Raw genomic sequence first — 12,035 nt, forward strand, 5'->3', positions numbered from 1 at the left:
ACAGCACAGGCTGACACAACAGCAAATGGCAACCTTGCGTACTATAGGCCCTTAATGAAAGGCAAAGACTGGTATCAATATAGGCACAGAATACAATATGATAGGTCTTATCTCTTTGGCTCCGGGGTCCACACTACGCACCTGGGGCCCTGCGTTAACGTGCTATTGGGTTTGCACGCTACCATGCGATTGGCCCCGAGCCAGTCACGTGGTCTGCAAAGCCCACCCCCATTAAAGGGGCCACACTACCACAATCCTCAATCTGTTTCTTCGAGTTTTCCGTATCTGCTTTCAAAGTCTGGAATTGCTTGTCCATACTGCGCAGCTCCAATTTCAGGTTCTTCAGACTGGATCAGAGTTCAAAGATTTTGGGTGTTAATTCTGCATTCAAACAATCGTTCTGATTCATTGGCAATTCCTTCTACTTTGTGGGAGCACCTACTTTCTCTTACTATTCTCTGTTCTTGATATTTATTTCAACCATTTCATTTTTTAACAACTCAGTGGTCCCCAGTAGGTTTGCGGCATCCAGTGCTTGCCCTTCCAGCTCCTTGATTTTTCCAAACTTAGTTTCTCTTTTCTTTCGCCACCTGTAGCAGAGTTTCATCCTTGTCCTTCATTTCAGTTTCACTGTTATTCAGGTCTGTCTCCAGTGTTCCAGTTCTGTAACTGTGCTGCCTGCCTGTGGCTTTATTATCTACTTTCCACTAGAATGCTCCACAGCTTTCCCTTCCTTCATAGTCAGCTAGCTTAGCACTGCCACCTGCTGTTGTAGTTCAGGATTTTCTGTCAGCATTTTCAAAAATATTTATTTTGAAGATTTCTGGCTGCTACTCTGTTTGCTGTCATTATGCAATTTACTTTTGCAATAATTCCAGGAGACGCGGAGTGAAATGACTAACTTCTTTCTTTTATACTGAAAATAAAGCCACAACTACAGCACACAAAACAAACGTTCCAGCTCAGGACTATCGGGAACTAATGGTCTAGGTCTGGGGGGCGCTGCATTCAAAGATCCCGATAACGAGCCCCAGCTGGGCAGGCCTTCACCCACTCTCCACGGGAACTCATTCTACGAAACCCAGGAGGAGATCAATCAGTGATCCCCCCGTGGTCTTTGTGAGTGTTATCACATCCTTTCCCCCGAATCATACCCCTCATTCCCACAAGATAAGGCCTCTTTCACCGCTTGGCCTCGAATCAGTGGCAAGTGGAGTCAGGTCGGGGGGGCATGAAGCGAACTGGGGATCATCGCTTCCTTGTTGAGCACCCAAAGGCCACAATCAGAGGCTCGTCTTCGGTGCTGACCCCCGGCGGAGGATCAATCTACTCAGTCTCTATTTCGGACTCCCAATCTTCATTCGGGAGGAACGACTGGAGGGCCCTCCATAGGCTGAGTGCCCTTGCCGGAGATAGTCGAAAGGGGCATCAACGGCACCATCTCTGCTGAAATTGTCTCCACTGGACTGGGTTCCCTGCTTCTCAAGTGATCCAGGTATTCTTTCACTACCTTCCCTTGGACTTTGACTTTATAGGAAACTGGACCAGTCTTTTCCAGCATGATTCCTGGGATTCATTGGGAGTCATCTAAGTTCCGCATATAGATGCCATCTCATGTTCTGAAGATCCTTTCGGTCTTCTGGTGTTGTAGTTCCTTTTTTGGGTCTCCTGTTCTGACTCCACCTCCAAGTTGGGACAGCAGCTGAGCCTGGTGCACAGTCGTTGTCTCATTAACAATTACACTGGTGCAACTCACGTTGTCGTGTGGAGCGTGATTCTATAATCAAAGAGGAACCGGGCCAATTTCATATCCAGGGAACCAGCAGGGGGTACCACTATCGATATGAAGACCTCTGTTATGCCATGTATACAGAAACTTTACCGGAGTTTTTCTATTGTGCAAGAGAAGTCGTGGAAGACATACGATGTACTTCTAACCAATTTAAGTCGGCATCGACCATAATAAGGAACATCGATCCCAAGAACAGGCCAGTAAATTCCACCTGCACCCGTGTCCATGGTCTTCCTGGCCATTCCCATTGGTGAAAAGAGGCCAAAAGTGGGAGCTTTGGATTCTCCTGGCAGAAGGAGCACTGCATCACCCGATTCCTGATGTCTGTATCAAGCCTGGGCCACCAGGCATAGTTCCTTGTGAGCATTTTTGCCTTGGATACCCTCGGGTGTCCATTGTATAATTCTGTCAGGATTAGATGCTGAATTGGGTGGGGAACGACTATTCAGGTTCCCCACACGATGATGCCATCTTCCACACTCAGCTCTTGCCTGGGCTTCATGCCATCCATGGGGGTGTACTCAGATTCCACCACTGAGGATCATATGGTGCAATTTTGCCAATCTGGGGTCCTTCTGGGTCCATGCTTAAATCTGTTTTGTGCATACTGGCAAGGTATCCAGGAGGGTCAAGGTCATGATCACTTCTTCCAATGTCGGCAGAGTGGCCAAGCTTGTGGGCAGTGGGAGGTGTCTTAGGGCATCCGCATTGGCAATGTATGTTGCTGGGCAGTGCTCGAGAGAGAGAGAGAGAGAGAGAGAAAGTATTCGTAGGCTGCTATCAGTAATGCCGAATGTTGGATCCGAGCCGAGGCGATGAGGGGAATCGCTTTATAATTTTTGAAAAGGCCCAGCAGGGGTTTACGGTTTGTTACGATTGTGAAATGTCGGCCAGAGATAGCAGCCAATCTTTTCTTTCCAATCTGAGAATTACATTTTTTCCACGTCCACCAAGGTTCTGGATGAAAATGTCTCTGTGCCATCTTCCCATTGATAGGAAAGGACTCTCCCTATTCCAATAGGAGAGACATCATCTGTTCATACCGGTTAATACCATGTGCTAACAGTCTAGACTGGTCAGGATAAGTATAGGTCTTCAGTTTAATCTAACATAGTGTCGACCCACAGTGAAAGTATGTTCAACAGTTCCTAGCTTAATAAAATAGTGTTGTACTATTTCAAGTGTTGGTAGCCTGTATATGTTACTGCTAAGGTAAACGCAGTCTCTACAGATCCAGAGTACCCAACATTGTCAAGTTGAGGACTTGTGCAAATTAAGTTGGAAAAAAAGTTGTCCTTCCAACTTTCAATCACTAAACACATCATGGGAGATCAACTAACAACTGTTAAAATTTATTTGCATTTAATTACCTTCACAAAGGCAAAAGTGTTGAACAATATATAACTCAGATTAATTCCTACCCATGATTCTGAATGCATATTCAGCTTTCACACTGGCTGGAGCTGCCTCACTAAAAGCAGAAAACATATCAAGGAAATCTTCAAAAGAAATGCTGCCATTATTCAGTTTGGATGTTGAGAATATTTTACAGATCCTTCTCTTAAATGGATTTGCCTGAAATTAGAAATGTATTATATATGTAAAATATCTTGGATGCCAAACAAAAATACAGAATCAAGCAGAGAATGTTTAGAAATCAGTAAACTGCTCAAAAAGGAAACATGAATAGAAAAATGTAAAGAACAATAACAAACCACTTGAAGTATATTCAGGAGTAAGTGAAAGGTACAGAGGACATTGTTTCCTAATGATAGTGGGGAAATAATGTTTGAGGACAGGGGAAAAGGTAAAATAATCACATTTTTAACACTATGAAGAAGCAGAAGAATGCTTAAACAGGCTGCAAGGGAGCAAGCGTGAAACCATTAGAAAGCTGCTTTAACATAAACTAATAGCATAGCTTCAACAATATCGATACAAACTTGAGAATGGAGTTGTTTGCAAACGTCTGGATGATACTCTGCAAAGAACATTGAAATAAGTTAACATTCCAATAAATTAGAAAGTAGCTCAAATTTATTAAATGGTGCAAGGGATGAACCCTCCAATTATAGGACTCATTGATGTCTTGTGGTTCCCATACATTCAAAATGATCGCACTTTTAAATTCAAATGCTGGAGCTTCATCATATGTATTTCTCAGATCACACCCCATGCTGTGCATGATGCATTGTTGAGTCAATACACAGACCAGAGTGCGGGTATTTATGTATACTGACGCATGAACACATAGCCTCCATGTAAAATTGAATGAATATAACAATATACTACCTTGATAGCCATTTAGGAATAGTACAAGAGATCACCTCAAAGAACTGGAACTGATTAGAAAGCCATTTGGGTTCAAAATGATCAATGTCTTTTTGATCAGTTTTCTGGACTTCTTTGAGAAGTTTCTGGATCTGGTGAGTAAGATGAGGTAACGGGTGTAATTTGCCTCCAACTCACAAAGACATTGAGGGAAATCCTCCATTGGCTGGCGCCGAAATCAGGAAACGTGATTGGGCAGAGAATAGATTCCGACACCATAATCGCAGCGGGCTCCAATTTGACGCCAAATCATGATTCTCCGTCACGTCAACAGTGTTGTCAATGCGGTCTGGAATGCACGTATAGCGACACTATTTACATATCATTAGCGGAGATGGCCAGGTATTCTCCGGGGTCTCCGCGATTCTCCGGTTCCGATAGCCTGAGTTGCCGATGGCGCGGTTCATTTGTGTTTCTACAAATCGTGAAACCGGTTTCGTGGCTGATGAGGGAGAGAGAGGAGGAAGAACACAGAGTGGCGCGACTGTAGGCTGCCGAGCCGGATACTGGCTCAGCTGGCTGGGGTGGGGAGGGGGCCTGCCAGGGGGAGGGGGGAACGGGCTGCTGAAAGGAGGGTGATGGGGGAATGGGCTGGGTGGCCAGGCTGACCCAACACGGATGGTGTCAAGTCACGGACCACCATTACCGTGGCCTGCAGGGCAGCCATTTTACTGCACACTCCACTGACCACCCAGCTTGGCCCCTGATTCTGCAGAGTGACATCGGTTGTATGGGTACCCCCACTCCCCCACCCCTGCACCTCATTCTCCGCCTACACCCCTCACCTGGCCGCCACTCCCCAGTGGGGAGTCACGTGGCCCACTCAGGGCAATGCCCACTGTAGCCCCTACAGGGGACGCCGGGCAAAGGCAGCAGAGCATACCGCTGGCAAGGGCAGTGCCAGCCGACGGTACCCCTGGCATTAGGAACAGGTGCCACGGCCAGTGGCCCCCATAGTGCCAGGCACCAACAGGGCCAGGGGTGCGGGGATGGAGGGGGGGCCATGCTGGGGCAGAGCCCGCAATGCCAACGGGGCCACTATGTAGCCTGTTTGACCTGGTTGAGCACGGAGGTACGTATCATGCTGACATGTCGGGAGGAGTGGGGATGAGGGTGGGAGTGAGGGGGTGGTGAGGATGGGGGTGAGGGTGTGGTGAGGATGGGGGTGATGGTGAGGGTGGTGCGGGTTAGGGTGGTGTGGGGATGACGGTGAGGGTGGTGTGGGGCTGGTGAGGGTGAGGGTCAGGTTGAGAGTGGGGGTGAAGGTGGGGTTGAGGGTGGGCTTGAGGGGGTGGGGGAGAGTGTGGGTGGGGTGATGCTGAGGATGATGTGGAGCTGAGGATGGTTTTGGGGTGGTGTTTGGGGAGGGGATTGACACGTGTGTCCCGGGGAACCGCAACTCAGCAGGGTCTCACTTCTCACCCTCGGTACAACGCCACCCCAGCGACCTCTCTTTCCTTCAGGCTGCCGACCACGTCCTGGACCCTTTGCTCTGTCAGGGTGAGTGGCCACAGGTCCAGCGGTCCCCTTGTAGTCTTCGACTCCCGACGGTTATGGCAGCCTTCTCCTGGAGGCTAGGGGATGGGGTCCGACGCATGCAACTCAGAGAGTGGATAGCTAGTGGCCTCAGTGGCTAGAACATCTGGCCATGGCAGCTGGTATGGGTGCTGGCAAGTGCTGTAGGATGGAGATTCAGCTGCCATCCTGGGAGGGTTGGATAGGGTTACGGGTGTGTGGCACGCAGATTAGTGCCAGGGGCACAGTGTTGCCTACTCGCTCTGGCCACCCTGAGGATGTTGTGCAATTTTTTTCTGGCACTGCTGGACGGTGTCGCCAATGGCACTGGCTACCTCTGCCACTTGTGCCCAGGCACGCTGAATGGCGGCAGCTGGCAGCCTCCCTCTCGGGCTGGGGTACAGGGTCATCCACCTCTCCTCTACCACATCCAGGAGCATCTCCAGCTTAACGTTGGTGAAGTGTGCAGCTGCTCTCCTTGCTGCCATCTTGTTGGCTGGGATTTGGGGTGAAGTGTGTATATGCAGCTGCAGCTTGTCAGCCTCCTGAGTGTTAATCATGAAACTGGCAAATCCAGCACCGTTTCTCATTGGAATCGATTGTGTTCCATGTGGCACCGATGTTGGCCCTTTAAAAGTAGTGAAATCGGTCCAGGTGCGGCGCCATGTCGTAGAACGCAACGAATCCTGCGCTGGCGTCAACTCTCAGAAATGGAGAATTCGGCCCATTATGTCAATTGAAATCTTTCATTTCTTTTACAGAAAGCAATCACTGAAATTTGGGCCACCTTTGAAGACTGTCGCAAACTGCATATGAAGGAAAACATACTTAAGAATTGGAAGACAATCACTGTAGACTTTCACTATGAAGAAGCATTGAGGAAAGGGTCATGGAGGATGGAAAACAGAAACACAACACTCCATAATGATGAATACAGGTTCAGATGATCATAAAGATAATTTTACAAATTCACTCTTCTGTGGTCAGTTTCACCGATCAAGAGTGTGAATCAGGCAATGCCTGACCACAATTTCAAAGGGCGCGATTCAGTGGTCATGAAACTAAATCCGCATTCGGGCGCGTTTGGCAGGGTGTTTCTTAGTAGATGCAGCGCTAAGATTAATCCCGCTATTCACCGGCAATTTGTTGGTTTTTTGGGCCTCAGAGGGTTTCTCCCTCCTGAGGCCACACTTTAGTTGATTTCCTGCACAGGTGGGTTGATCTCACCAACGGGACCGGCTCCTCACAGATCAGGGAGTCATTTTGACTGGATCTCTGAAGCTCCCCATTTCAGGCAACCTCCTGCTTTCTGAACCCCCCCCCCCCCCCCCCCGGGCTTAGCCCACAACCTTCTGGCCCCTGAAACCCCCATCACCTCTTCTCTAATTGGCAAGGCCCTCCCCCTGGGGTTCGACCCCTTGCCGTGTCAACCTGCCAAGGTGCCCAGGTGCCAGGGAGTTGCCAGGGTACCACCTGCCCTGTCCCCGACTACCTGGGGGTCTCTAATGGCCTACGAGAATCCCCGACATGGTGTCACACCTGGTCTATGTTTGTGGAAGCCAGTGCTAAACGGTTCCCAGTCGAGAACTCACAGGTGCAGCCGTTAACCCCCAGTGCCAGGTGAATATGGCGTCTGTGTGTTTATGAGCGGCATGGTAGCACAGTGGTTAGCACTGTTTCTTCACTGTGCCAGGGTTCTAGGTTCGATTCCCGGCTTGGGTCACTTTCTGATTTTGGGATTTGTGCTCAGTTTCTTTATAATAATATATGCAACAGTAGTGAACACGCCAACATTGAGGGCATTTAAAAATTTATTGGATAAGCATATGGATGATAAGGGCATAGTGTAGGTTAGATGGCCTTTAGATTTTTTCCATGTCGGTGCAACATCGAGGGCCGAAGGGCCTGTACTGCGCTGTATCGTTCTATGTTCTATACCCTTTGGGGAGGATGAGCAGAGCCGGAGTAGGGGTAGGGGCGAAGAACATGGGTAGTTTTCTCCTCACTACATTCGAGGAAGGTTCCCTATAGTTACAGTTTTCAGGTTTTCTTCTTCAGGCCCAGGCAGACTGTATGTTATCCTATTGAGGACTTGAGTTTGTTGGACTTCCCTTTAGGGCAGCAGGTCAGCACAAGGGCAGCACGGTAGTACAGTCATTAGCACAGTTGCTTCACAGCTCCAGGATCCCAGGTTCGATTCTCGGCTTGGGTCACTGTCTGTGCGGAGTCTGCACGTTCTCCCTGTGTTTGTGTGGGTTTCCTCCCGGTGTTCCGGTTTCCTTTCAGAGTCCAAAGATGTCAGGTTAGGTGGATTGACCATGCTAAATTGCCCTTAGTGTCCAAAAAAGGTTAAGTGGAGTTACTGGGTTATGGGGATAGGGTGGAGGCGTGGGCTTGAGTAGGGTGTTCTTTCCAAGGGCTGGTGCAGACCCGATGGGCCGAATCACCTCCTTCTGCACTGTAAATTCTATAATTCTATGAGGGGATTCAGTCATTTTTCTTGATGTGGACTTCCAGTGGCAGCTACGTGGTGAACACTTACACACGTGGTGACTCCCGCCAGAGTACTTTGATTTTGGTCCTTTTTTCCTGGGTTATGTGCGACTTTTAGGAGGAAATTAGTTCAGTTCGGTGAGATAGGATCCCCTCATACGAGTGACATCCAGAAAATATAATGCAAGGCAGAAGTGGGACAAGGCGCCGTTGTTAGACTGAGCGATTAATCGAGCTTCAGTAGGCGGGAACATGGTGGAAGCTTCTGCTGCATCCGTGGCCCCTCCGGTGGACTGAGACTTTGGCTAGCTTCCTGACAGACAAATTTAAGTAGCAGCGGCAGTCGGTTGCTAAGGGCCTGGAGAAGGCACTGGAGGGCCTTTAGCCCCTATTCAGGCGGCCTGCTCATGCAATTGGATTTCTCCCTGGAGACAGAGGTGATGTTGCTGGCTGAAGAATATAAAGTGCTAATGGTTGAAGTTGATCTGGAGAACTGCTCCAGAAGGCCAAACCTAAGAATAGTTGGGCTGCCGGATGGTTTGGAGGACTCAAACTCTGTGGACTATATGTCGAAGATGTTTGGAAAGTTAGTGGAGGAGGGGGGTCTTGCCAACCCTTCCTAAATTGGAACGGGTCAATCAGTCGCTGAGGCAGAAGCCACCACAGGCGATCATAGTCAGGTTTCATAGCTACTTTCAGAAGGAAGACATGAGGTGAACGAAGAGACAGCCTCTGATGAGAATGTAATCAGAGCCTTTAACTCATATTTCAATCTTCGCAATAGAGAGGGTGAAGTTTAATCAGCTCAGTCAAAAACAAGGTGAAGGGATTGATTCATTCGTCAATAAATTTGCCGAGCTGAACGTTTGAGTATGGAACACGAAAAGATAACCTAAGATAGAATACAGTAAGAAGTCTTACAACACCAGGTTAAAGTCCAACAGGTTTGTTTCAAACACGAGCTTTCGGAGCACGGCTCCTTCTTCATTTCACCTGAAGAAGGAGCCGTGCTCCGAAAGCTCGTGTTTGAAACAAACCTGTTGGACTTTAACCTGGTGTTGTAAGACTTCTTACTGTGCTCACCCCAGTCCAACGCCGGCATCTCCACATCATGGCTAAGATAGAATATCCATTGGCATTTTACTTGTGAATCTCTCTGACTTCTTGTAATCTTGGGAAGATTTAACTTTAAGTAAAGTTGTGCAACTGGTCTGACAGGCCAAAGAATGGAGTCAAAATTAAGCTTTTGTCAGAGATGCAAGGGAAATTTCCCACGATCAACCTAATGAAGTTGTTCAATTTGTGGGTTGTAAAACTGAATATATAGCAAGGCTGGGACATGCTGAAAAGGCACCAACTGCCATTTGCCAATGTCCCCCCCCCCCCCCCCCCCCCCCAATGGTGGGTAGAAGGTCCACAGGCAGGAAAACTGCCCTGCCAGAATTGCGCAGTGTCATGGTATTTTAAAATAGGCTGCTGTTACAGGACATTTGTATTTGCAAGACCAAAGGAGAAATCTGTTAAAGAAACCGCTGCCATTCAAGAAACTCAATGCTGCGAATCAGTCTTTGTAGATAAAACACCATTCCTACGACCAGATGGGCACATTGTAGATCTTTAATTTCACTTTGTGGTGATACTAGATGAAGCAAGAGACAAGTGCAGGTTGGGAATTTACAGTCATGGTTGAGCTCTGCACCTAACTGCTGTATCAGAATGTCAGATCCAAATGTCCTACCAATAACTGGATTAGTTCACTTCTCTCATTGTACTTGACAATTTTAATTGCACATCCCTGGTTCCAGTTTCCAGTTGCTATGAACTAAGGGTTGCTATCGATTTACTGTTCAGATTTCCTTGATAGTCGCACACCTGTACAATCAAAAGCTACCATTTTCTCTGTGCCGGGGAGGAGATATTTGCTGTGGTAAAGTACTTGGGCGGGATTCTCCGTTGCCCGACACCGAGATTATAATTGGCGATCCGGCGGAAAATCGACTCCGATGCCCAAATCGGGGCCGGCACTGGTTTGACGCCGGTCAGCCATGCTCCGCCCCCTTGGAAATGGTGGCAGCTGGTTGCGCGCCATTGCAACGGCATTAGCGCATCATCGGACGGCCCTCCCGTGGTGCTCTGCCCCTGATGGGCTGAGTTCCCGATTAGTGGGACCCATGTGGTCTCAGCGGTCGGGAACCCGGCGTGGCGGCTGTGGACTTTATCCAGCGCCACCACATTCGGCCGGGATCTGTGCCGCTGGTCAGGGGTGCTTACACGAGGATGGGGTAATGGCAGGGGATGGCCAGGGGGTGGCCTGTGGGGTAGGGGATGGCGGGTCAGGTCCGGGCACGGCCAATGCCATGTTGTAAGGCGCGACCGTTGCAAGTCATCGGCCGTGCACATGTGCGGCCAATAACCCAGCCATTCTCCAGCCGGTTCTCGGCACGGGAGATAGGGGTTTCACTCGCCAACACTGCTAGTCCCTCTCAGGTCCCGGAATCGGTGAGGGGATGGCGACGATTTTTTCATTGTAAACCTCCCGCGAATTCTCTGTTCTAGCCGGCACTTAGCTGCTGAAACGGAGAATCCAGCCCCTTGTATTTTTGGCTTACAGTGTTTATTAATAACCTCACAGCAAACTTGAGATAGGATGAACTCAAAGGGTTAAGTTATTTGTAGGCTCCCAAAACATGGGAGGAGGATAGGAATGTTGCTTCCGGTGCACTCATGCAATGTAAGAGGGAGAGAGAAAAAAAAAGATTTACAGGGCAAAGACCAGAGAGACAATAACTATTGTTGCATGTGGGTTCCAGAGTCCTTAATCAAAGTCCAATGAGGTATTCCTTCACCGAGGCCAACGTGCTGAAAACCAATGCTGGCTAATTGACATTTCATATTGATTTCACTCAAAGAGTTAAGCATAAACATATGAATCAGTCTTGTAGGCAATGGTACAGAAGCCCCAGTGAAAATAGTGTTGATGGGACCAAATATTCGACTCAAGCAAAGCTCCTTTTCTGTGGGGCTATATCTGGATGATAAGATGGCAGACTGAGTTTCCAGTGCCACAAGGCAATATTATTGGCTTCACAAACTAGAGGTCCATGTCACATGTCTACCACCTCGCCACATTGTCTTTGACAAGTGATATGTATCTTTTGTCAGGTTCCCTGAGATGGTTAAATATCTCAACGATTTAGAATTGAAATGAATGTTGCAGGGCCCTTTGTCCTCGCAGCCAAATATACTCTGGTCGGCCAGCCTGGGTTATGAAATGCAGGTGGCCTTTGTATAGCTCTATTTGATTTTGGCCTGTACAACCCACAATGTGTCATTAGTGGTCTTACAATCCCGACCAAACCCCAACAGTTGCTAGGCTTTTGGACAGAAACACCAATATTGTTATTTAGTTTATAAGACTGTGAGGAAAGGGTACTTTGCTCCAGGAATGATTCTATGCACAAATAGGGATATGGTGTATTAAAACAAACTTTATTATTAACACGGTCTTAAATTAACTTCAATCACATAAAATAAAATAGCTTACACTTACCAGTTAAACAATGCTTAACAATAACACAAAATACTTCAACTTCTAACCAATCTCTTTTCATCTCCAATCAAGCAACCCCATCTCAGGTCAAAACCCAATTTTAAATACAGATAGGAAACCCAGGAAGACTTGCTATACAGAGATATATTGGATAAACTGCTTTGAGAGACAGATATCCTTCAAAGACCAGCTTGCAAATTCTTGGCTATGTCAAACTACTGTTTAACTTCCCAGAATTTGGCAACAGAACTCCTGTTCTGTTCAGTCACATTGATTTAACTAAACTATTTCTCCAGAAGCTGCTGGTCTGTTCACATCCCAGTCTAAACTAAACTCAACACCTGACTGCTTCAG

General features: G+C 47.9%; 2 protein-coding genes across 7 annotated transcripts in view; one reads left to right on the top strand and one right to left on the bottom strand.

Moving 5' to 3' along the window:
- Positions 1–6,610, top strand: part of nudt12 (nudix (nucleoside diphosphate linked moiety X)-type motif 12) — a 64,859-nt gene extending 58,249 nt beyond the window's left edge. For 3 of the 6 annotated variants that reach the window (XM_038805150.1, XM_038805149.1, XM_038805155.1), the window contains one exon: positions 6,400–6,610. In XM_038805150.1, coding sequence (XP_038661078.1) covers positions 6,400–6,585 — 186 coding nt within the window. In that variant the 3' untranslated portion in view covers positions 6,586–6,610. The remainder of the gene's footprint in view (positions 1–6,399) is intronic. The other 3 variants (XR_005461626.1, XR_005461627.1, XM_038805153.1) reach the window with 3 other exon arrangements.
- Positions 1–12,035, bottom strand: part of LOC119970480 (calcium and integrin-binding protein 1-like) — a 66,487-nt gene that overhangs the window by 14,560 nt on the left and 39,892 nt on the right. The window contains exon 4 of the mRNA XM_038805157.1: positions 3,214–3,367. Coding sequence (XP_038661085.1) covers positions 3,214–3,367 — 154 coding nt within the window. The remainder of the gene's footprint in view (positions 1–3,213; positions 3,368–12,035) is intronic.

This window comes from Scyliorhinus canicula, chromosome 8, assembly GCF_902713615.1.
Source record: "Scyliorhinus canicula chromosome 8, sScyCan1.1, whole genome shotgun sequence".
Lineage (NCBI taxonomy): Eukaryota > Metazoa > Chordata > Chondrichthyes > Carcharhiniformes > Scyliorhinidae > Scyliorhinus > Scyliorhinus canicula.